At 38.2% G+C, this 25,539-nt stretch overlaps 2 protein-coding genes across 5 annotated transcripts; one reads left to right on the forward strand and one right to left on the reverse strand.

Annotated features, from left to right (window-relative positions):
- Window positions 1-528: 528 nt before the first annotated feature.
- Window positions 529-24,755, reverse strand: LOC101740006 (muskelin). Of its 4 annotated transcripts, none has more exons than XM_062673899.1 (15): window positions 24,639-24,755; window positions 21,856-22,308; window positions 15,786-15,998; window positions 14,528-14,729; window positions 14,248-14,440; window positions 12,814-12,992; window positions 11,543-11,663; window positions 10,669-10,895; window positions 9,394-9,557; window positions 8,685-8,823; window positions 8,147-8,335; window positions 7,878-8,072; window positions 7,155-7,394; window positions 6,036-6,197; window positions 529-5,634 (listed from the first exon to the last, which is right to left on the reverse strand). In XM_062673899.1, exons 2-15 carry the CDS (start codon window positions 21,912-21,914, stop codon window positions 5,410-5,412), a joined length of 2,508 nt encoding a protein of 835 aa, XP_062529883.1. In that variant the 5' UTR covers window positions 21,915-22,308; window positions 24,639-24,755; the 3' UTR covers window positions 529-5,409. The 4 variants fall into 4 exon arrangements, with proteins under 4 accessions (XP_062529883.1, XP_037873749.1, XP_004927006.2 ...); XM_038017821.2 differs by lacking the exons at window positions 21,856-22,308; window positions 24,639-24,755 and adding exons at window positions 18,819-18,958; window positions 19,803-19,944; XM_004926949.4 differs by lacking the exons at window positions 21,856-22,308; window positions 24,639-24,755 and adding an exon at window positions 18,819-19,936.
- Window positions 20,391-23,429, forward strand: LOC101737541 (ATP-dependent (S)-NAD(P)H-hydrate dehydratase). The gene is made up of 2 exons (XM_004926933.5): window positions 20,391-21,687; window positions 22,430-23,429. Exons 1-2 carry the CDS (start codon window positions 21,442-21,444, stop codon window positions 23,165-23,167), a joined length of 984 nt encoding a protein of 327 aa, XP_004926990.1. The 5' UTR covers window positions 20,391-21,441; the 3' UTR covers window positions 23,168-23,429.
- Window positions 24,756-25,539: the final 784 nt, after the last annotated feature.

The following is a 25,539-nucleotide window of genomic DNA, read 5'->3' on the forward strand; positions in this document are numbered from 1 at the left end:
TTGAAAGAGCTACAAATCAAACATAAGGCTTTCGTCGATTGCGCAATTGCGAATCCTTCATATGTTTGGACATATCATCTGTAATGAAAGCTCATTTGAACGACAAATGGATCAAGGAAGCGTATCTCACAAGGTGGACAGACTTGATTAAGTAATCTACCAAAGTGTTCCCTTACTGAATGTACACGTACCGCCACCAATAGAGAGAGATGGAGAAGAGAGAGGCCTCGCAGAAGCCGCAACCAAGTAATAAGAGATGCATAACCACGACCACTCCGCCGGGAGTGCACGACTGAGAAGAACCTTTCTGTCGCCGACACGCGTTCTCTCATCAACGTATTAAGGTAAGTTAAACAGAGTTTCGTGTATAACATGAATTGAAACCAGGACAATATTTTTAGCTTCATCTTCGAGGACAATGCTATGAATTAAAAAAATATTTATGAAAGTTGAAAGATCGACTCTCCAATCCTTCGGAGAGCCACCGCGACTTGGCTACTGAAACTATGGCGGAAAAAAAACAAAACATATCGTTCGTAAACATTTATTGCTTTGTACATTAATTGGTACATAAATTAAAAATGTATCCTTATAAAAACGTACGTATGTACACAAGATTTATACATAAAACACAGTACTACATACTCATCAACGTGTATTTACTTGAAAGTAACTATCCAATTGAAAACGTCTTAAAGAACTACATTCAATTTATCAGAATAAAAATGTAAATATTACTGCGGACTTTTTGGCGGGAACGCGAGGAGTGAAGTTGTGTGATTTGTTTTATTTTGTCTATTTAGTGTTTCTTCGGGTTTAAATGTGTAATAATGGTGGTTTATTAACTGTTTAATATCTGTGAAAGTGCACAAATGTGGGAAAATGAAACAAAGCTGCTGGACGTAACTTCTCGGGATCCTCCAAAAAGTCCACTGAAAAAATCTTAGTAAATGACCACCATTTTACTGAGATTATATTTCATTCCATATCACCTCAATTAATTTCATTTAATTTCATCCCAATTGATAAGTGTTTCAAATTAATCATCTTCATTTCATTTCACTGTTACCAGGTCATAAAATCTCTTAAAAAAAAAAAAAATTGCTTATAAATAATGTCATGATGTTTACAAATACTAGACGTTATTTTGTAAGATTAAAGCGATATCCTCGCGCGCAGTTGCAAGTTATATCATTGCTATTCATTCCCGCTACAGTTAATAGATTAAATCAACATTGATTTTTAGTAATGATTCTACAAAAATCAAAACTATTTTATTTCATTTTAAATCAATCCTAAACAAATTCCTAGTACACATTAAACACTAGTACATTATTTTACAACATTTTATACTCTCGAGTTTTCTTCATAGTGCTTAGAGCGAGTTTTTTTAACGTTCTCGATAGCGTAAAAGTTAACTCAATTTTGTATGCAGTTGAAACAGCGCCCCTAGCGGCGAACGTAGGCGATCGATCCCATTCCAACAGATATAAGCACACTGACACTATATCTAATAAAGACCTCTGAACCGAATAAGGTACTAAGGGGCGGTGTTTCAACTGCATACAAAATTGAGTTAACTTTTACGCTATCGAGAACGTTAAAAAACTCGCACCGAGCACACTGAACTGACATCAACGAATACAATACGTTCACAGTAGAACATTAATGACATCGAAACAAATAAAACTAACAGAATAGTAAACGAGTTCTGTTCGAACAAAACGCAAATCACATTTGTAGATCATTCTCGATCCGGCCTACAGTATACAAATAACCTATTGACTACAAAAACACACAGTCGCCTTTTATCACAGACAATAAAAACATTCACTCGCGCGGCAGGCCACGCCCCCCGGGGGGCGCGACTCTCCGCGGACCCGCCCCCTCGAGACTAATCCGGGACAGACGCGCCCAACGCTGTGTAACATCAACGGACCCGCGTCCCGAGCGGTCCACACCGTCGCTTTGGTCTGTGCACTATTTTCCTAGCACTTCTAGACACTTCCGTCCCAGACACAGCCCACTGAGTTTCTCTCCGGACCTTCTCAGTGAGTCGCGATTCCGATCCAGTGGTAGATTCTGCCACGCACTGCTCTTGCTAGGGTTCGTGTTAGCAAATCCGGCAGATAGAATCCCATGAGCTCACCCCCTCACTTAGTAAAGCTGGGATAACCCCTCGAGGTACCTGTATAGGTAGGTTAAAAAAATACCCCGAGACATCGTCCACGGCTCAGTGGCACACTAATTGCTTCGTGACAAGCTCGTCCATTGGACTATAGTGAAGAAGGCAGCAGGAGACCGATCGCCTAAGCTTGCAAGGTTTTTTCCACTCGCCATACACCACTCCTCAACTTTTATTCCACGTGATTCAGTCATAACTAACATCTCTCAAAGTAAACATTAGTCAAAACCAACTAAGTTCTAAACGCAGCTAATTTCGAATAAGCAATTAAAAAGGACTTTAATAATTTAAAATACTTTCAAAACAATACGTGTATTTAGATTACCCTCAACTACGACTTTACATTTAAAACTCAAAAACTTACTTTGCTATTGTCTTATATAAATAATGTTCTTTTAAATTAATTATCTTAGTTGATAGAGGTTTGAACGTGCTACCGCTCTGATGATCCGGCAGGTGCCACTTACGGATTCCGACCTGTTCCACTCGTGTGCCAAGTTAAAATCAACTTACGGCTTATGGAAAAAAGGTCGAATTTGAATTGCACAAAACTTTACATTCATTCGTCCTTATAGTTGTGTGACCCCATTATTATTTACCTTAAACTACACAATAGTATATAATACATGAAATGAAAGTACTTAGCTAATATATTAATTTAAACGGACTTACACGTATCGATAAATATTCCGTATATCTAAACTGTAACATCAGAAAGGAAATGGCTCATCCTCGAACTCCTAACACCCTTATATATTCGGAAGAGAAAATACAAAAATTTTTATTTTTACTTTTTATTGCTTAGATTGGTGTACGAGCTCACAGCCCACCTGGTGTTAAGTGGTTACTGGAACCCATAGACATCTACAACGTAAACGCGCCACACACCTTGAGATATAAGTTCTAAGATCTCAGTATAGTTACAACGGCTGCCCCGCCCTTCAAACCGAAACGCATTACTGCTTCACGGCAGAAATAGGCGGGGCGGTGATTCCTACCCGCGCGAACTCACAAGAGGTCCTACCACCAGTAAGAATATGAAATAATGAAGTAGAAATATGAAAATACAGTAAAATGTTTTCTATCTACCCACAAATTGATTAAAATAGTCCGGAGACGATACGGGTATAAATACATACATTTAATAAAATAACTAGACATAAATAAAATTAAATGATAAATGAACGAAACAAGACGGCTGCCGGGCCGCGTCGGTGCTGCCCCGGGGCGCGGGCGCCGCTGCTAAAGACTTTGACATAATTTTTGGTTTAATCATATTATCGTCTTTTCGCATTAAAAGTGTACAATTTCCAAAAATATTCGAAATTGAGTTAATATGCGGAATCATTTGGTATCACCAGTATTCTTCTCATACTGTCAAGAGAGCGTAGTTTGATTTTAGTTTTTTTTTAGTTTACCTATGTTTAGACGACTATTAACAAAATTAATACACAATTTTATCTTACTTTAAAAGACAGATAATATAACTGGTAAAGAATAAAAAATAAATGTTGCAAAGATGATTAATATTAAAAATACCACAATCACATGTTAAACCTTTAAAACACTCTCCTGTAAAATTAGTAAGTTTTGAGATTATATACAGTTTTAATGCGAGAAGACGATATGCAGTTACGTTCTCTCGCACGTTAATTTGAACTCTATTGAATTATATCAACGATCATATTAACTCGCACACGTAAACTAATCTAACTTTATTAATAACGTACCAAATACTTACTCTGAACTTAAATTAATTATGAGCGAAAACGCTCTTTTCATATTAAAAGCAATATAGAGGTATTACATTCAAATTATCAGTACTTTTTTTTTTAATTTCATATTCCTAAAAGCTTTCACTGATCACTAGAACACAAACACAAGTGATATTATATAATATATTGCTGACTGCCAAACGTGAGCACTCGTGAACATACGTGAGCTCACGAATTGAACACATAGGAACACGAACGACTGTTTGATGGGTTTTCTCCCTTTTCCCTCGGCTGAATACGTAGTGGTTCAAATCCTTTAGTAAGAACTAGATTTACTGAGTATATACGTATGAAACATATCTAATAATAGTCTTAGATAGAATAGTCTTAAACTATTCTGCAAAACTGATCTAAACTACACAAAAGCTTTACGTACCTATGCTATTCTTACAACATCGAATTTCATTGGTCTTCGATCAGGTACTCATATAAACCTTACGTTTTATTTATCGATATTCGAGTATCGATTAAATACGTATCGAGATGCACGCGTGTCCCATCTTCATTATCAGCCAGTAGATGAGCCTGAATACCACAGGCTTGCCATATTTGGAGCGGCGAGTCTAGTTGTAGTGTTGACCTCGGGAACCCCCTACTTCACCTGGGTTCTGGCCCCTGGCGGAGATCGGACGTCGTATGAGAGAGTGCAGGGGAGTCGTTTGGCACGGTAGGGCTCTAAAATATCAACATCTGCAGACCGTCAAGTCCCACATACCTCTCGCGCCTCCTAGACGCAGGGATCTCGTAAGAAGTTCGGCACCCTGCCCGAAAAAAGGGGTGCAGTATTCCCATAAAACGATAAATACAACTTGGGTTCACCAAACTCTATCCGGGGATTCCCACACGGTCATCGTTCTCGTCGAACCCGTCGCTTGCGAGTAAATGAACCCATAGACACAGCCCACTGAGTTTCTGGCCGGATCTTCTCAGTGGGTCGCGTTTCCGATCCGGTGGTAGATTCTGCGAAGCACTGCTCTTGCTAGGGCCAGTGTTAGCAACATCTCCGACTTAAGCCCCGAGAGCTCACTTACACGCCTTGTGTTATCTAGTATAACCTCTCAAGGTTACTAGAATAGGTAGGAAAAAAAATGGGATTCCCACAAAACTTTTTCTCAATCCTCGTTGCCGCAGACTAGCTGCGGTCGCCGGCTTACTATCGTGTGTATACACAACGAACACAACAACTCTCTATAAACTAAAAAGATAAAATGCTGACCCATTCTCAATCTCAACAGATACAATTGCTGTCAGTTCTGACGCGCGAACGCACTAAGACAATACAAAAAATACACAATTTTCGACAATAACGTATGTCGTCGATTTAGAGCGCTTCTGTTTTCTAATTAATTCAAGAATTACGAGGCTTCAAAATATTTTGAAATAATTTGAAAACAGAATTAAATGTACAATGTTGAACGAGTGCGGGGGGAGGGGGGTGGGGGAGGGCGGCTACAGGGCCACGAGGTCGGTGACGTCCCCGCGGGGGGGCACGGTGGAGGGGCGGAAGTACTGCGCCAGGGTGTCGTACAGCGCGAGGCGCGGCTGGCGCGCGTGCCACTGGGTGTCCGGGGTCATGTCCTCGTCCACGCCCACCTCCCACGTCTCCGGCTGAGGTTCCCCCGCTTCTTCAAACGGCAGCGTCAATTCCGGTTGTGGTTCTTCAGCGCCCAACACCTGCGTAACGGCATAAACTTGTTATACTTTACCGGTGGTAGGACCTCTTGTGAGTCCGCGCGGGTAGGTGCCACCACCCTGCCTATTTTTGCCGAGAAGCAGTAATGCGTTTCGGTTTGAAGGGCGCGGCAGCCGTAGTAACTATACTGAGACCTTAGAACACATATCTCAAGGTGGATGGCGCATTTACGTTGTAGATGTCTATGGGCTCCAGTAACCACTTAACACCAGTTGGGCTGTGAGGTCGTCCACCAATAAGCAATAAAAAAATAATAATCTATTAATTAGAAATGTGGCAAGTGTTAATAAAACAATGAGTACCTAGTTGAATAGTTCGTAACTTTACAAACACAACAACGATACTGACAGCAACTAGCCGGCACACGTCAGCGCGTGCGTACCTGTGCGAGCGCGTCCGCGATGTGTGCGTGCGAGGCGTGGTGCGTGCGGGCGCGCAGCAGGGCGCGGGTGCGGCGCGGGGAGAGCGCGCGGGGCGAGGGGAGGGCCGCCCCCTCGTCGCCGCCGCTGAACAACAACGTCGCCAGCTTCTGGAACCTCGACACCTGCGTGACACGACACCGCCACTTTAATGTACTGCTCAACACTTTACTGTGTGTGAGTGGGACGAATGTTACTCTTGTTTGAACAATGATAGATGATAAAAGACAGATCTCTTCACTACAACCAGTGTCGCCCGCATCCCAGGAAGTGCGCTGACGTCAGATAGTGGGGCACGTGACGTCAGATGAACAGGTTTGTATTAAATTAAAAGCCTAACGAAGGCGAAACCTTCGTAATGTTTTTAAAAAGTGTTATTAATTTCTTGATGATGACTCATGTTTGGGTTTCCGAAAGAAAACTTCGCGAGAACTTGGTGAGCTTCGTATATATCACGAGCAGCGTAACAACGTCTCAAGAGGGATCCGTACTGTATTACGGCTCGCGCACGAATGCCCAAGCGCAGAGAGCACGGGCGCGTGTTTACCTGCTTTTAAACTATTGAAATTACAATAAAAAAGATAATGACATACTGTTTAATATCAATTTCTCATCGTAACAAACACAGAGTAATCAGTTGATGATCAGATTATCACATTCAATCATTATCTTATACCTTTAAACGAGCAATTCTTGTATATTAATATATATGTATATAATCTGAGTCTCGGAAACGGCTCTAACGATTTTCATAAAATTTAGTATACAGGGGATTTCGGGGGCGATAAATCGATCTAGCTACGATTTATTTTCAGAAAATGTTGTTTTATTCGTGTTTTCAATAATCAACTCTTCCCGACATCTATTGGCGAATAATAATACTATTTTTCTTAAATTGAGGGCAACTAACCGCTTTAAAGACACAAGATGGCGTTATCAAAAAAAAAACCGGTCATCGTCTAATTTTATTTTTATAATAAGTAGGTGAATTGTCATATTTGCGCCGATAAGCCTAATAAAACTAGGAGAGGGTAACAATCCCGCCTATAGTGGAGGGGGACACATCGGTAGCACGCGGATACCTGTGCGGGGTCGGTGTGGTCCATGACGCTGCTGAGCTCGTTCCTCAGGTAGCTCAAGGCCTGGACCGTGGCCCCGGGCTGGGTGGCCATCTCCCGGTAGCAGGCTTCCCGCAGGATGGCGCGCGCCTCGCCCCACACTTGCTCCAGCGACGGCTGCACCAGCCTCAGCGACCACAGGTCGTCCAGCCGCAGGCGCGGGCTGCTCTGTATGCCGGGGTTGCCGCCGAACAGGTAATGTATCTATCAAAACCGTTTAACTAATGAATATCCTGGAATCTAATGCTTTATCCGTAATATGACCCGAGCCCCTGTCGCCGGAGCGGGTACATACATACATAAATATTTAACTTCAAATCGACTTATTGCGATCTTTGGCTTGTACGCCTGGCTGGTACATTAAGTAATGTGCGCAATTAAACAGTTATCAGGTCTCTTTTTACATAAAAAAAATAGTTTCTTAGTACTCCTCTTCCACAAGTGACTAGTGGACTCTTAGTAATTAAAAATATATCTTTTATTTGAATAATAAATAAACGTCATATTTGAATTGAACATAACTATGAAATTACTTTAATTACGATATAGATCGAGGAGGAGATCCTGAGGGCGCTCGCAGATGGGTCGGCTTTGCGCATAACCACCAACGCCGCCATGCTGTGCGCGCCAGATTACTACGGGCTAGGTTTACAAAGAACTTGGCGTAACGCTAAAACGCTCAGTAACCTTGGTGTTAGGATCGTAGACCAGCTGGTGCGCGAACCGGGGGGTGGGGGCCCGCGAGGTGGGGGCGGGGCCGCCGGGCGCGGGCGCGGGGGCCGGGGGGGCGTGCGCGCGGTACAGGCAGCTCCACGTGCGCGTGCGCAGCGACAGCACCCACAGAGTGTTGTACACGCGCTTCTCCTTCTCCTTGCTCATGCCCTGCGAGAGGAATACATACATAGATTATATCAACGTTCAGGACAAGACACGAGTACGCGCGGAGGGTCACTCACGGACAGCACGAACATCTGGTCGGTGTCGGGGTCGAGCGTGGCGCGCTGCGTGAAGCCGGCGGCGGGGGGCGGCGCGGCACCGCAGCGGCACAAGGCGCCGCACGCCCCCGACCCCACCTCGTACCACCACAGGTCCAGCAGGTGCTCCTTGTTGCGCTGCCCCGCGAATATGTACAGGCGCCGCTGCACCTGCGCACACACGCTGACGTCATCCACCCATGCCACAAAAGCATTTTTAAGTTTCGAGGTTTTTTTTATTGCTTAGATGGGAGGACGAGCTCACAGCCCACCTAGTGTTAAGTGGTTACTGGATGTCTGGAGCCCATAGACATCTATAACGTAAATGGGACATCCACTTTGAGATATGAGTTCTAAGGCCTCAGTATAGTTACAACGGCTGCCCCACTCTTCAAACCGAAATGCATTACTGCTTCACGGCAGCAACAGGCAGGGCGGCGGTACCTACCCACGCGGACTCACAAGACGTCCTACCACCAGTAAAGTTTTCAACTATCAAAGCTAGTGGTCCGGCTCTCACCGGGTGGAACAGCATGGAGTGCGAGACCCTGGGCTGCGGGGCGTCCTCGTCGTGCTTGTCGGCCAGCAGCAGCTGCCAGGTGCCGGTGGAGATGTAGTACGCGTACAAGCCCGAATACTGCGGGCTCACTACCTCCTCACTGTAACACACAATTCCACCACACTGTGTTAATCAAGCGAGTGCTTCTCAAATGTGTTCAAGGTTTTTGTTTCCCGAGCGCTATGACATTTCCATATATCATAGAGTACTTAACGGCAGGCAGCAGCTTGTTTCTGCCCCTGACGTTGCTGAAGTCCATGGGCGACGGTAGCCTCTCACCATCAGGTGGGCCGTATGTTCGCATGACGGATGAGTCCACGTATAAAATAGTCCATATCATACTTTAAATAGCAATAATTTAAAGAACAACCAAAAATAATAATAAAAAAGATCACTGACCTCGTCGCAACCTACAGCGTGTGTAAAATTATAAAATGAAAAAATAATCCTGTGCCTAAACTACTGTGAATACATCGAATCATCTTTGCGTCAGCCCTTCGGAACATAAGGTACAGTAAACAAGCACAGTAAACAATAAACATTTTAAATACCACCATGGCTCATGGTGCCATGAGACATGAGGTCTAAGTCTCAGTTCTGTTTCTCACCGTTTACGTAGGAGCGCATGGTAGTGGTATCTTCCTATGCGGTAAAATATAAGACTACATACGTGTTGGCCGGCAGCACTCTCCCCCCGAACACGTATATGGTCTGCGTGTCGGCGTCGATGCACATCTGGTGGTCGAACACCAGCCGCGGCCCCCCCGCGCTCGCCGTGTCGCTGCACACCAGGTACCACTCGCCCGTCCACACGTCGTACATGTACAGGTCGCTCTGGGGGGAGAGGAGGGGAGTCATTATATCACACCAGGTAACACTTGCCCGAAAGGCAAAATGCATATCCGAACTTTTCTTCGTCTGTAGGCGATCTCCAAAAATTCAAATAATTCTTAATGACGCTTGATTGGCTGATGACGGCGTTGCAGGTGAGAGTAGGGAGGGTGGCGAGGGATCTAGTGCGTTTAGTAAGATAGTGTTGCGCCTTGTTACATAAAAGTTAGGACTATACATTAACACGTGAAGCAAAAACATTGTACCCCCTTTTTACTAAAATTGCGCAGATAAATTATAAAATTTCCCACACTAATACAGAATATACAGAAGGAGTGCAGAATGTTATTTTTTTTTAATTATGCATACATTAAATCAATTAAAAAAAACATTACACATACTACCATGTATTTGACACGTATACGCATGCATATTTGTTTATTGTCCAATTTTTCTTAGTATGTGGTCAAATTGAGAATATGAGTAAATATGGAACTTTTTGGCGGGAACGCGAGGAGTGAAGTTGTGTGATTTGTTTTATTTTGTCTATTTAGTGTTTCTTCGGGTTTAAATGTGTAATAACGGTGGTTTATTAATCGTTTAATATCTGTGAAAGTGTACAAATGTGGGAAAATGAAACATAGCCGCTGGACGTAACTTCTCGGGATCCTCCAAAAAGTCCATTGAAAAAATCTCAGTAAAGGACCACCTTTTTATTGAGATTATATTTCATCCCTATATCATCTCATCTCATTTCATTTAATTTCATCCCGGTTGATTAATGTCTCAAATTAATCATCTTCATTTCATTTCACTCCATACTATCATTTTTCATAAAAATAAGAATATAAACTAAAATAAGATGTGACTTAAAGGTGTTAGTTACCAGGTCATAAAATCCCTTAAAAAAAGATTAATATTCTTTGTTTTTATTAATATATTTGTCTAGATGTGTAGTCTTGGCGAAATCTTGGAATGAAGAAGTATAATAATCTTTGACAATAGAACCTTGTTCTATTGTCAAATGAATGATGTTCATACTTATAATTTCAATTAATTATAGTCTAATTTCGACTACTGCGGGACCACTAGGATGCGTCACCGCAGTACTCACATTCATATTGCTGGGCACCCTCTGAGCGTTGTCGAGGTACCGTCCCAGGGTGTAGAGCCGTCTGTGCACGGGATCGAACACCATCTTGTGACAGGAGCGGGGCGTGGGGCCGCCGACGAGACTGCTGTGCCTGCAGAGCAGCGTCCAGCGCTCGCCCTTGGTGCTGTAGGACCACAGGTCGTCCAGGTCCTCGGTCCCGTTCCAGCCACCAAACAGATAGAGGGTGCCTAGAGAGGGGACATTCAAATTCGAATATTTTATCAATATATAAATAAAATTGGAGTTTCTGTTTGTAATATTGAAATAACCGCTTTTTACTACATGCATATGAATGTACGGTACATACACCAAAATAACATTTTTTACAATTTTTGTCTTTCTGTCTGTTTGTTCCTGCTAATCTTTGGTACGTACGGCTGGACCGATTTTGACGAGACTTACTGATAGGTAGCTGATGATATAAGGAGTAACTTAGGCTACTTTTTTAGACAAGCTTCGCCCGGCGGCGTCACCCGCGGTACGACAATAACCGCGGGTAAAATCGCGGGACTCCGCTATCAATAATGTCATGTTTCCGAAGCGAAGCGAGGGCGGGTCGCTAGTCTATATATACATATATATAAATCTGCAGTGGCTTTTCGGGTGTTCCATTATAACTACTGAACCATGAATCCGATTGACTTGAAACTTGGTATCCATGTAGAAAATACATGTACTTAATGGATAGACTAATATTTATATGAGTGTTGGACTCCCTACACCAGTTGCGGGGGCGTTAATGATGTGAATCTTTGTGGGGGTGAGAAATAATAATGTTAATTTTAAATGTCCAGCGAAGCGGACGGGTACAGCTAGTACATAATAATTTCCTCACCCGTAGTAGAATCGACCACCAGCTGGTGTCCGCCCCTGGGGCCAGGCTTGTTGCAGCAGGCGGTGAGGCCGCAGGCCAGGTCACACGTCTCGAACAGCTCGTTGCTTACTGGTGCTGCACCCTGGTGTCGACAATTCAAGAAACGATTTTTTTTACACGCTTTATATTAGCTTCACTTGTATGTATGTTACAAACACACTGACGCCTTTAGACACGATTTTGACCCACTTTAAACGGCCAGATTTCCTTCAAACTTTGTAAATTTATCGAGGACCGATGACAATACACTAATTTGATAAGATTATTCCATTATTCAATTTGCAAAATAAGATTTTTGCTAATTTATATAATTTATATCTATAGTCGATAAGGCAGGAATTGATGTTAAAGTACTTAAGTTTTAAAAATAGGCTTTTATAGAAAATTTAGCTAAAAAATTAAAAATAAATTATTTATTTATTATTATTATTTATTTATGAAAATCGGAAAATCTCGGAGAAGGCTCCAACCGTCTCCGATTCAGATTATATATACAGTTAAACCTGGATAAGCGAGAGTTCAAGGGAGCACAATCTCATTCTCGCTTATAGAGGTTTCTCACTAACCCGAGTTTCTTCGCTAATGCACCCTCTTAATTTCATTTCGCGATTTTCCGGATTCAAACGCATTCACTATTTTAAGTTTATCACTTAATGACAGTACATTAATTTTCCGTTTTGACATGATGCAGAACAGAACTTTCCTTCGCAATTGATTAACGATAAAGTGACTAAGTCCGACAAACAGGACGGTACATAGGCAGCATACGTGTCCATTCGAAAAGAATACGATAAAATAACAATGTAATTTAGTTCCACGAAATAGAATAGGTTCAATATTGACGAGAAAACAATACAAAAACAATGTTAAGAAGTTCCACGAAAGCTAAGAATGGGTCATAAAATAGCAGATGTTAAATTTGTAATTTGTTTTGTCATTTGTTCCTCCTAAATAATATAAATAAATAAAGTTCGACTGTCGCTTATAGAGGTATAGATAAGTAGCAGTCTCACTTACGGAGGTCCATGAGAGAAAAACGACTCTCTCTTACAGAGGATTCTGTTTCTCGCTAATAGAGGTTTTGGGAGCTTAAAATGACGGGTCCTGGCTATTACTCTCACTCATAGAGTTTTCTCACTTACGCAGGTTTGACTGTATATACATATATATACAAGAATTGCTCGTTTAAAGGTATAAGATAAGTTGAGGGCGAGTCAAGTAGCGCGACTTACGGCGGCGTCGGGCCTGGGCTCGCGGTCGGCGCACAACAAGTCGTGCGGGGCGGCGGGGGGCCCGGCCACGTGCGCGTCCCCGCTGCGCAGCCGCTCCTCCACCTGCGCCGAGCACGCCGACATCTCGCGCCACTCCGGCCGGTACGGCTGCCACGACATGTACCACTCTAACTCGCCATCTGCACCGACGACACGAATATTTTTATTGAAGTGAAAACTTCTTTAGAATCGTTGTGATTTCAAACCGGATGCAACGGAAAAAACGACAGGTAAGAGACACAAATACAAAAATGTGTAGGATGAAGCCAGCAAAGAATGAGACAGAAATATACATACTATTTAATACAGCGCCATCTGTGAGATTTTTTAATACTAACGTGTGTATGCTCTTGTAGTGAATTTTAATTTAGGATTATACGTGAAATTAAAATATCAATTCACAGAGGGCGCTACCTTACAGTTATTTACTAATGACAAAATTTTACATATACTTAAGACGTTTAGGATAATTGTATTTTAATTTTGGAAGGTTTCACTTCTACCACGTGTGAATTGCACACATGTTTTTTTTTCTTTACTTTTTAGAATGCTTATATAAAAGCGGCTCTAAATAAAATAATAAAATGTTCTATGTCATGTAGCCTAAGTTACTCCTTATATCATCAGCTACCTATCAGTGAAAGTCTCGTCGAAATCGATCCAGCCATTCCAGAGATTAGCCGGAACAAACTGACAGATAGACAGACAGACAACAATTGTAAAGAATGCTATTTTGGTGTATGTACCGTACCGCATATATAAAAAGCGGTTATTTCAATATTACAAACAGACACTCCAATTTTATTTATAATATGTATAGATGTACAATCTGTTTACTTATGGCGGGGGTCATGGCCTCCCTGAATTTTTTAGCGGCGCATGCGCGTGACGGAACTAAAGGTTTCGCCACAACTTCCTTTTCAAACGGAATGAAAGAAAAGGACTATTTTCTTCCGATTCAGCTAGACGGGGCATTGATAAAGGCACAGAGAACAGAGGTATAGAGTAACAATGTTTTTAATTATCTGTGAAGACCTTAATGTACATTAATTTAACAACAGTATTGCCTGGACGATGCGTGTACAACGAATCACTTATACTTTTTTTTTAGGCGATGTCCTAATTACTTTACTTTCCCTAATATATAGTAACAAGACGGACAGAACATTGTTTAGTACTTGATAAACCAGGCCTAGTTTTTCGAGTTGGGTTCTTATTATAATAATCTGGACTTTTCAACAATGTTCCGATATTTATACATACATCTTTGGACATTTATTTAAAGTCAGATAACTCTAGAGTTTCTTGCACAACATTTTAAAAGCCCTCGAAGGCCTAGGTGAATAAAAACTTTTTGATTTTGTTTTTTTTTAAATTATGAATTTCATATCTCACCATTAACGGCTTGTTCGAAAATTTTCTCGGCCGCCTGATAGTCACCATTCTCGACTAAAGCGTTCCAGAGTTTAGTCTGTGTTGGCCCTTCGAGCTGCACTCCGCTTTCTCTAGACAAAGCTTCGAAAGCATCCTTGTAGCGTCTCCGCCTCAAGTGTTTTAGTAACAATCGCACTGCTTCTTCTTCTTTACGCTGTAAATTATGATATACAATATGTGTTCATTTCAAATGGCAAGTTAACGCATTTTTAAAACACGTTAAAAAAAATTATAAACCTACCAAATAAATTGTCTCCAGTGCCTCATTGAGAAGTTCTGCCTGATTTTTGCCATGTAACTCTATGTACCATATGGTATAATTGTAGGGAGGGCCCCACGACTGTAGTGGGACAATCTTTAGGTATTCAACAGGGAAGTAAAATCCTTCCTGTGTCCTGTGCCTCAATCTGAATGTTTCCGGTGTACTGTCTTTCTTCAAGCCACTGTGAATAATTACAAATTTCATTTCTAGTATAAATAAATAAATAAATATAAATATTTATTAACAATCACGCCACGTTAACTGGTCCCGTGATAAGTTCGTAAAGAACTTGTGTTACAGGTACCAGCTAACGGAAATAAATGTAAGATTTTTATTATACACATACATATACTTTATATACACCCATAACCCTGGAAAGACATTTATATTTATCATACAAATATCTTCCCTTGGCGGGATTCGAACCCGCGACCCCCTTGTGCAGTGACCATGTCACTTACCACTACACCAGACGGCCGTTATGTATGTTTCAGAGTATTTCAAATGGAGATCAAATAACGGGAGCATAGCCCAATAATAAGCCTGGTGCAAACAGCATTCACTCAAAGACTCAGGATGAAAATTCCATTCAGTAAATATTGAGAATTGCTATGAGCGCAAATTGTTACACCACAAGTTAACCAGCTTCATCATAGTCAGTTGCTCTTGACAGAGCAATCTTGGTTATGTGGATCCTTGTTCATTATAGTCTTGACAGCTTGAGGCTTATTATTATTATTATTATATATTATTACAATTGCTAACTTATACTTGAGTCGACTAATATCAAAGCCGGCAATGTGACTTTTGGACAATTACTGGTAAATCAGAAAAACGAATTATTGACTTTGTATTCCATTGGCAGTCACAAAACTCTTCTGAACGACATCTTAGATAAATAACAGGTTAAGTATTAATCTTTATTTAATGCAGGTTTTGAACCGTATTCTTTGAAGGAGACAATTATATTCAAATCAATCTGTATTGACATATCAATAACATTTTTTTGTCCAAATGCACAGATTGCCACCTTTGATAATAGACGACTCACTTGTGAAAAAAACCATCAAGATATAAAACGTTAGAAAGTGTTTTCTCAATATGCCTGAAAGTGTTTGTGTTATTATAACTGTATATACGTCAAGTCCAATTTACAACAAATTACTTAGTCTTGCTTAATTAATTATTACAAAATGAAAATAGCTTATTATCCTATACAAACAAGCCAACAACTCACGCAGTCAACAGCAGAGACATATTGCTATCTTCTGTTCCACCATAGACCTGAAACTTTTTGAGATCACTAACGAGTGCCTTGATATATTTTCCGAATTTGATTGTTTCAACTATAGAGGGAGAGTCCAGTTTTATAACTATGAATTGTGGTGAAACGCAGCAGTCTGTGAACCACCTTGACAATGGATCTGATGGTTGATTCACTATGATGTTCCTGAAAAAGAAAAATTTGAATTTTATAAGATGTATGGGCAGCTCGATACCTTAACTGCTACATTAGATTACTTCTGCTCCATTCAGCAACTTCTAATCATTCTACCTAACTATTTGAGTAGTACTATTAAACAAAGAAGTTTTATTGTATCTACAGTTGAACCAGCTCAAGAATCTACGGGTATTAAGTGATTACATTATCACAAAGTGAATATTGCCTTAAGACTTAAGGTATATTTCTTAAGTGTCCATTAACTATGCATATTACAATTCTTGAAGGTATGAATGTTATTACACAATGTTATTCCTTCATCAATACAGCCATTCATGTGTTAGGTACGTAGTACTGAATTCCTGAAATGCTCATTTATTTCTTATTAATTCTTCACAAATTAATTTTGCTTAAAACTTTTTCATATTGTTTATGGAATATTCAGATTTGAAGTAAATAACTATTATTTTCTGTAAGTGAGTTTTGGTGTGACTTTCAATACTAAATTGTTCAATAATGTGCCTTCTAGAATATAGTTCATCAATAATTGTTAAACACCAGATCCAGATCATGCTACACAATAATAACAGAAAATAGATTGCTTAGCACAAAGTGGCAGATTTCCCCGATTGATTAGCTAAATGTTGAGTGGTTACTTGAGCCCACAAGCAACATAATTCAAACGCCACCATCTTTAGACTTGAGGTTTTTATCGCAATAACTATTATTACAATTTATGTTGGTTTGATTTTTAGTTCTGTTATTACTTAGATGCTTAGATACGGTATGATAATATCGCTCAGATGATAGCAAGGTGAGCATCTGGCCCATCTATTGAGAAGTTGAGAAGGCTCATGACAAGTGTCATCACTCATCTTGAGACAATTGTGTGCTACAAAATAACTGTATATTCAATACAGAATGTGACTTGGTACTTTATTCTGTTCTCTCAACATAATTAAAGCTACCTACTTATGAGGTTTAAACTCGTTTTTATTATTTTTCATTTTATTATTTCAGTCATTTTGAATACTTTACATACAATGACCCTGACCATGAGACTACAAAATATTGAATTATAATTAGTTTTAATTAGTATGTGACTCCCTCAACTTAAGTCAACCAACAATCTTTGTTCAATTAATATAATAAAAGTTATAAAGCTGTATAATTGATTATTTCATTTGCATAAAAAATTGAACATATCTAACGTACACAATTCAATGCATTCTTGCATCATCCAAAGGCAGACAAATAAATCAGTAAATTTGTAAACGTCCTCCAAATGACAATATAATAATTGATGTTAATGTATGTGTGTATAAAGTGTGCACTGTGTACAGCTATGTTTTGTTAAAACAATTCTTTCTGATTATTCAATTTAAAACTGGGCAGAGATGAAGCCCAAGATTGTAAAAGTTTTTATTGGAACAAATATAATTAAGTGTATCAATATTTATTTTATTTATTTATTAAATTGCATCAACAAAGTGATCATCAATACAAAACATTGAACAATTGACAAAAGTTCATAACAGATGTCACCTCAATTATAGGTACAATTGACAGTTCATTAACTACAAAAATATAAAAAATAAAAAAAGATTTGATTACATTTGATTGATTGCTTAAGATTAATTTATATTTAATTGGGAAATGATCCGTGACAGATTTTTCCTGTAAGATATTATTACGGTTTTTTTTAATTCGGTCTTTTTATTTGTTTCTGAGATGAGTTGACGCACTCACGGCCCATTTTGTGTTAAGAAATTACTAGAACCCATAAACATCAACAACATAAATGCAGCCACCCACCTTGAGACATGAATTTTAAGGTTTTAGTTATAAAATTGCAATGGTTGCTCCACCCTTGAAAATAGAAACACATTACTGCTTCCACCACCAGTAATTATACAATATATATACTTATATATATATTTTTTAAGAAATGCTTAATGTAAAATTCACAAGTAGATCACTATTCTGCATACTTTTTTATTGGTTAAATAGGTGAACAATCTCACAGCCCTCCCGGTATGAGCCCATAGACATATCTATATGAATGCCACCACCCAACTTGAGGTCTAACTCAGTTGTATAACATAATCTTATTTCTGGTCTAAAGTTGTGTTTACTGATCCAAACACTGAGATGCCTAGTACACAAAAAGATTGTAACTTAAAAAAGGATATCTCAAGGACAATGGTATTTACAATCTGATGTCTGATCAGATGTCAGATCCTGTAAGTGCTTAACTGTATTTTATTAATTTAAAGACTTTTTTTCCTCTAAAACAAAACTTGTGTGTGGATTATTAACGAAATAGATATGGTGTGTTAAGTATCTAATAATCATAATTTTTATTTTACTTTACAATGTCTATCATGATATTTTTTTTATATTTTATAACTGCACATTTTTTACTCAGACATTTATGTGTACTGTAACAAATATAAAATTTCAATAATTTTAAAATATCTTATAGTGTTTGTAGTTCCACATATTTTGACAAAGTGAAAAATCATACTTCCTATCTTTTAATTTGGAATAACGATTATGAAATATTCAGTTACAGATGGTTTGTTAGAGCCAGATAAGCTTAATATGAAAATAACACGAGAAGAAGGCAAATAAACGGACGTACCTGTAGGACTAAAAATACCACGCGAAATTTTGCTTTCATGATGCATTGCAATTTTATAGTATAATGTAAGGAACGATTTATATGACGCAAAAACACAATATTATTATAAAAAAATTGTGGGAAAAAAACTTGAAAATACCGAATCAGCCTTCTCAAATTAGTCTTAATGAAAAATTTAAACTTACTCTGGAACATAGCCCGAGGAATGGCTCGAGCATTTGTGTATAGAGTACGAAAGCTGCACAGTCTCGTATTTATCTTCCATATTTATGTAATTACTGGATGCACACCAGGTACAAATTTTGTTGTCCTTTTTTTAAAGCAACTAAAAACAATAATCACACAGCACTACGAGTGCTCAACTGACTTTGACACAATGAAGATCATAGATTATACACTTAATATATTCGAGATGAAGATTGTATTTTTTACTGTGATTTTTTCTCAGTTTATGGCCTGGTATCTAGACCTTTAGGTCAAACTGAAGATTGTATTTATTTAAGGGATTTTATGACCTGGTAACTTAGACCTTAAAGTCATATATTATTTTAATTTATATTTCTTATTTTTATGAAAAATTCTAATATGGAGTGAAATGAAGAATGAAGATTGTATGAAATTATCAGTGCGGCCACTCTAAAAAATGGTAATCTACTAAAACTACAAGACGAATGTATATCTAACACATTTGTGGTCACGAAAGAAATGTATATATTTATGTTTCATTTTAAACTCGATTATAAAAATTGTCATTAAAGCAATTCCCACTAGTCTATCACACTATGGTAACGAAAAGAATGAAAATTAAATATGTAGTTACAATCCATTCGATGAAAGGAGGAATATACCCCGAATTTATCCGATATGCCAAAAAACTATTATCCGATATAAATAGTTTTTACATGCTAAATTCTGTCGCCGGTACCCACAACTTATTATTTATTCATAGCCTGTACCTCAAAATCTCCCAAAAAAGTAAAAATCTACTAATCCTAGTCACGCTGCTGCCGAGGTTTTCCCGACTCCACATGACTTTTAATTGTTGCGATTCTGCTCAGAGATGTTGCTCCACAAGCTTAACACTATGCATTCTCACTATTTTTATCTTTTGTCAACCATGACGAAAATTCACGATTTTTTCCCACTCAGACCTATATTTCTGATCGTACCTGCATTTCGTTATCTTCACTACACACGCACAATAATACAGATATAAATGTAGAACGAAAAAATCCGTGGTCCCCTGTATAAGTACTTATTGCTAGAAATCTTTTTTTAAGTTTCAGTAGGTAATCTAGGTAATTCCCCGTGACGTAGAGCATGTAACGTAGATATTAATAATATGTAGCTAAAGCACGATTCGCCGTTTTGTTAGCATTAACCGTTCGAAAGAGACAAAATTATACAATTGCGGTAAGCATCAGACAAAGACAAAATTATGTGAACGACATACGATAGAATAGAAATTAGTGTTGCCTGCCCAACTCAAAAATATATCAATAGTGTGTTTAAAAATGTTAAAAGTTAAAAATATACCAAACATTACCAGAATATGAGAGGATACAAAAAAAAAACGAATTTTACGGAGCCCAAATTATTCCAATTTGGTATTGAATATACTAAAAACAGTCACATTGGAAATGATCCTTTACCACCGAAGTGAGCGCTAACACATTTGGAGTTTTGAGATTTATGGCGCGATAACGAGACCTTTTGACCATTCACAACGCTTTTCAACGAACCAGTTACAGCGTAGTTAGCTTTTAAACGAGCATAAAGCATAATTTTTTTTAAAAGTGAACAATCTTCTTGAAGTGAGACGTATTATTGAAATGCAAATTATTTTTAAATGAATTAATACAGTAAATTATTAAATACAAAAACTGCTTTCCTTCTATCAAGCATCATGCGTATATAGCCCGTTTATTTTACACTGTACAAAATTAAATTTTAATATATCAGTTGTAAATATTTTAAATAAATATTTTATTTCTATATCAATTTAAGGTATAAGCTATGAATTAAATAGTAGAGCTGCAAAATATATCACCGAAAGCAAAAAAAGATATTACGAATATTATAAAAAGATAAGAAGTATATACATACATATATATGTCGGAGAAGCCACAATTACTAACACACATCATAGGGGCGAATAGGGTGATCGAGCTAAGAGAAACATTGAGTACGCCAATCACGCCTGCCGTCTTAGAACAATTTAAGAATCTTCTCATAACGTCAGCAAATGAAAACTAATGACAGTTCTTAGGACGGAGGCACATATTCATACTTCAGTGCGGAGGCAGTGGAGGCACCGCTCTTCAAGAAGTCTGGTTGGTAAGAGTGATGGCGTCTACGCTTTGTCGTAGCACAAAGTTGGCCGAGTTCCGACGATACCGCAATCGTAAGAAATAAATGACGATGAATTAGAAGGTTCTCCGGAAAATTTATGCAATAAAAATCAAAATACAGAAAAATAATACAGTATGGAAAGCATTTTTGTACTTAACAACCGAACACATACGCTAGGTAGTATGTAGACTAGTACCAGCAACTAATACTAGTCGCCATAGACTATTCACTCATATAGAAGATTGACCTATAATGACCTTAAAGAATATACACTCAATTGACCCACAGTCCACATTGACCATCAAAACGACTACTATTTGGTGATTAACATACTTTTGACATATGTTTTGTTTTTATTTCTTTTAGCCACTGTTTGTTTGGTTGTTTTTTTTCATTCTTTTAGCACCTCTAATTGTGACACATAAAGTTCGAAACTTATAATTCATATCATTAATAATGACTCCAAGTTTCAATATAATTCTTGTTATCTTACAAGTGATTTTGTTTACTTTCCAAATTACTAATGGCAATGAGTGTAAAATGAACTTCCTTACTTCTAAAGATATTTTAAAGAAATTAACAAGTAATATTGTTCCAACACTCAATGGAAAATCAAAAGGCGATCTTGGTAGAATAGGAATAATAGGAGGGTCAGTTGAATATACAGGGGCTCCGTACTTCTCAGCCATTGCTGCTTTCAAGGTAAGTTTGATTAATAATAAAAATAAAGATTTTTGGATCTTGCTGTAGGTTCCATATAAATTTTTTTGTTAGTAAAATAGCTCATTTTTTATTTGAATTGGGTTATTCTGAGTTCTTAGTTAAATGTCACTAAACAAAAAAGAAATGTACGTAATGCGGTTATACTACCTGGAGCCACTGCGGTCATCCACAGTGCGTTTCCAGAGATCTTTTTTGCCACGTACCATCCGGCTATGGAATGAGCTCCCCTCCACGGTGTTTCCCGAGCGCTATGACATGTCCTTCTTCAAACGAGGCTTGTGGAGAGTATTAAGCGGTAGGCAGCGGCTTGGCTCTGCCCCTGGCATTGCTGAAGTCCACGGGCGACGGTAACCACTCACCATCAGGTATGGAGGCCGTATGCTCGTCTGCCTTCAAGGGCAATAAAAAAAAACTATATTGTCCTTCTGATGGTAAGTGGTCACCGTTGGATATCAGAAGTGCCACAGTCAAACCCCTGCCTGCCGATTTGGACTCTCCTCAAACCTCGTTTGTCACAGCGCTCAGAAAAAAACCGTGGATACTTCATTTCTGAATCTGATGGTGAATAGCAGTTCCAGGTGGTACAGCTGTATTCTGCTCCTGTGCGACGATGCCATAGTCAAAAAGAAATTTAGATATTAAGATGCGCATGCTTAAAATCACAAAAAAAATAATAATAATCTAACACTATCATGTAGTACCTAAAGACTTTAATTCACAGGCAGGAGCGGATATAGTTTACGTAATTACTACTGAAGACGCAGCGCCAGTTATTAAAATTTACAGTCCTGATCTCATAGTCTATCCATTTCTAAACAAAAAGTATGCATCGAAAATAAGTTCTCTATTACCTAAAATGGACGCGATCGTTATTGGACCGGGCTTAGGAAGAGAAGATGAAACAATGAAACTAACGTATGACATAATAGAAAGCTGTAAAGTATTGGAGAAGCCCATAGTCATCGACGCCGATGGCTTATACGCTATTTCAAAAAACATATCCATTATTCAGGATTATCCAAAGGCAGGCGCCATTTTGACACCGAACGGACGCGAATCGAAGAAGTTGATGGAATCGATAAATTCGAATGGATCTAATTGGTTCAACTATTGGGGGGAAAACGTTTCGGTTTTAGAAAAAGGCGAAACTGATAAATTTCATTCAAGAGTACCATCGTACAACTGGGCTTCGTCCGAAGGTGGCTCGGAGAGACGCGTTGGTGGTCAAGGAGACTTCCTATCAGGCTCGCTGGCTACATTTTATCATTGGGCGTTAACAAGCGATGTGTGCCAAGGCGAACAACACGGACAAATTTCACAAAGCTTGGCGAGCTACGCCGCAGCCCGACTAGTCAGAACTTGTAATTCTCAAGCATTCGAAAAATACGGAAGAAGCATGATGGCTTCTGATATGATTAAAGAAATTCATTCGGCATACAAAAAAGTGTTTGAAGATTAGTTATTGAGAATAAGGCCGCTACTTTGGATTCTGAATATGGAATTAATTTGTATTTATCTTAAATTTGCCCTTTTAAAGTTTTTTTTTGTTTTACATCTTTTTCGTGGCCATTCCCTATTGATAATTATATATTAGTTTATAGCCTATGCCAATAAGTGACGACGTGATACAAATTGGAGAATATTATTTGATGTTTATGAGACTTTATTTATCAAATCCCTATTTTTGTGAAAGAGTTAAATAAATAATGTAGTGACTGTGATGTGTTATTTTAATTCTTTGACAATACATTTACCTTATATCAATTTAATTTGAAGTCTTTAATTTATTTTAACTTAAGTGAACTTGGAACACTTTGAACTACGGTTCTGTATCGTATGATAATTGAATGGATTAAAAATATGAAATGCCTACATTTTTAAGACACGGTATAAATATGGCGTGACATAAAAAAGGGTGCGTGTACTTATGTACGCGCGTAAGAAGTTATACTTTATTTTTATTAAACTTTTTATTTTTGTTTTATTTAAATTTTAATCAATTTGAAAAAAAAAACGATTAAACAACATCCCCAAACACGCATATTGGACATCCCTTTTCTTGACATCGTATAAATTCGTTAATTCTCGGTACGGTTCAGAAAGTTCACCTGCGGCTATACTCAGACTCTCCAAGTGACGTCGGACGTATTGTAATGAGCGATTTAGTGGGCAATTTCATTCTGTTAATTTTGTATCACGGTACGCGCGCATCGTAAAATTTTACTGTCATCGATTTTTCATAACGCGCATAAAGAAGTATAACTTCAAAAACGCAAGCGACGGAAATGAATAATTTTCCGAGAAATTTCAGTATATTATCTATGCCGAGAAAAGAGAAAAATCCTAAATAGTTGATCTGAGAACACATCGATCTGAGACCGCTTTATCGTGACAGATTCCAATAATCAAATTTACAATATTAAAATAAACTTTACAATATGTAATTATGTTACTTTTCTATAGATATTTTTCAAATTGTAATTATACGCTTTGTACAAGACGACAGCTTCCTCAAAGCGTCACTTATCTCATGTTTGAACCCACATCTTTTTTCTGGTACGCAAGTCATGCGAACAATTGTCTTAATATCCACAATACTAGTAATAGGCACTCGAGAGCTCCTTCATGAACCAAACTAGAAACGCTAATATGTGAAAATTTTAGTTCTCTTTTTACATGCAGATTGTCACTTAATAACATGGTAATAGTAGTGGTGTACGCTGTAAATCTTAGCCTACACTGGCTTGTTTGTCATTAGCGTGAATTATGTAGGAGTTCACAGGGCTCATCTTTAATCACCAAGCAGGTCAAGAGCGAATATTTACGTAAAAAGATATGAAATACAATTCGAAACAAAGCTGTCGGTCTTTTAATATAAACAACATTGTTATGACAAAAAAATGCATTGTGCTTTAAAATAATTTACGTACATATATCCTATCCTATACATCCTGCGTTTTTCCTGCCGCTACCATGTGTTTAAACTTAAAAAAAGGCAATAAACCAAAATAAACCCATTTCAACGACATCATCATAGATTATACACTTATTATATTTGAGAGACATCATGACAGTGTTCACATGAGGAAAAAAAAATATTTTGAGTACCGTAAAATGGGGCGATTAGGGACAAATTCCAACTTTATGACCAATTTTAAGGTAATTGTTGATGTATATAATGCTATATCAGGATCAAAATGATTGAGTCTTGGGGGCATCTTTGTTGTCTAATTTAAAATTATGCAACTAACATTCCAGTTTAAGCAAAAAATGCAAAAATAGGTGTAATCCCTATTTACCCGAAAATTGCGGTTAATTGGGACGAAATGAGAAATTTGCTAGGGTTGGTACTACTTTTATTTTTATATATAGTTTTAATTAATTTATTTATTTAGTTGCACCAACAAAGTGATCATCAATAAAAAAAATTGAAAAACTGACAAAAGTACATGGCAGACATCACCTCAATTATAGGTGCAATCGACAGTGCTGATATTTCTATCTGGGTTAAGAGATTAGGTGTGTCGGTTATTCCATGGATTAATCAGATGAATACCCCTACTCTGAACAAATATTAAATATTTTATTATGTATTACTTAGACATTTTTGTCCACCTTGAGATTTCATTGATCTTGTTACATGTCTCTGCAAAATCGACTTACTTATATTAAATTGCTTATCTATTTCAACTAAAGACTTATTCCCAATTTCGCTTCGAATAAACCAAATTTTTACCAACAAATTTAAAAAATATTGTTATAACTACATAGACAACCCTACAAACCTGTACCTATTTATACTTAGGTCGTTTCCATTTCACGTATTCTCAT

This window comes from Bombyx mori, chromosome 19 (assembly GCF_030269925.1).
Source record: "Bombyx mori chromosome 19, ASM3026992v2".
NCBI classification, from domain to species: domain Eukaryota; kingdom Metazoa; phylum Arthropoda; class Insecta; order Lepidoptera; family Bombycidae; genus Bombyx; species Bombyx mori.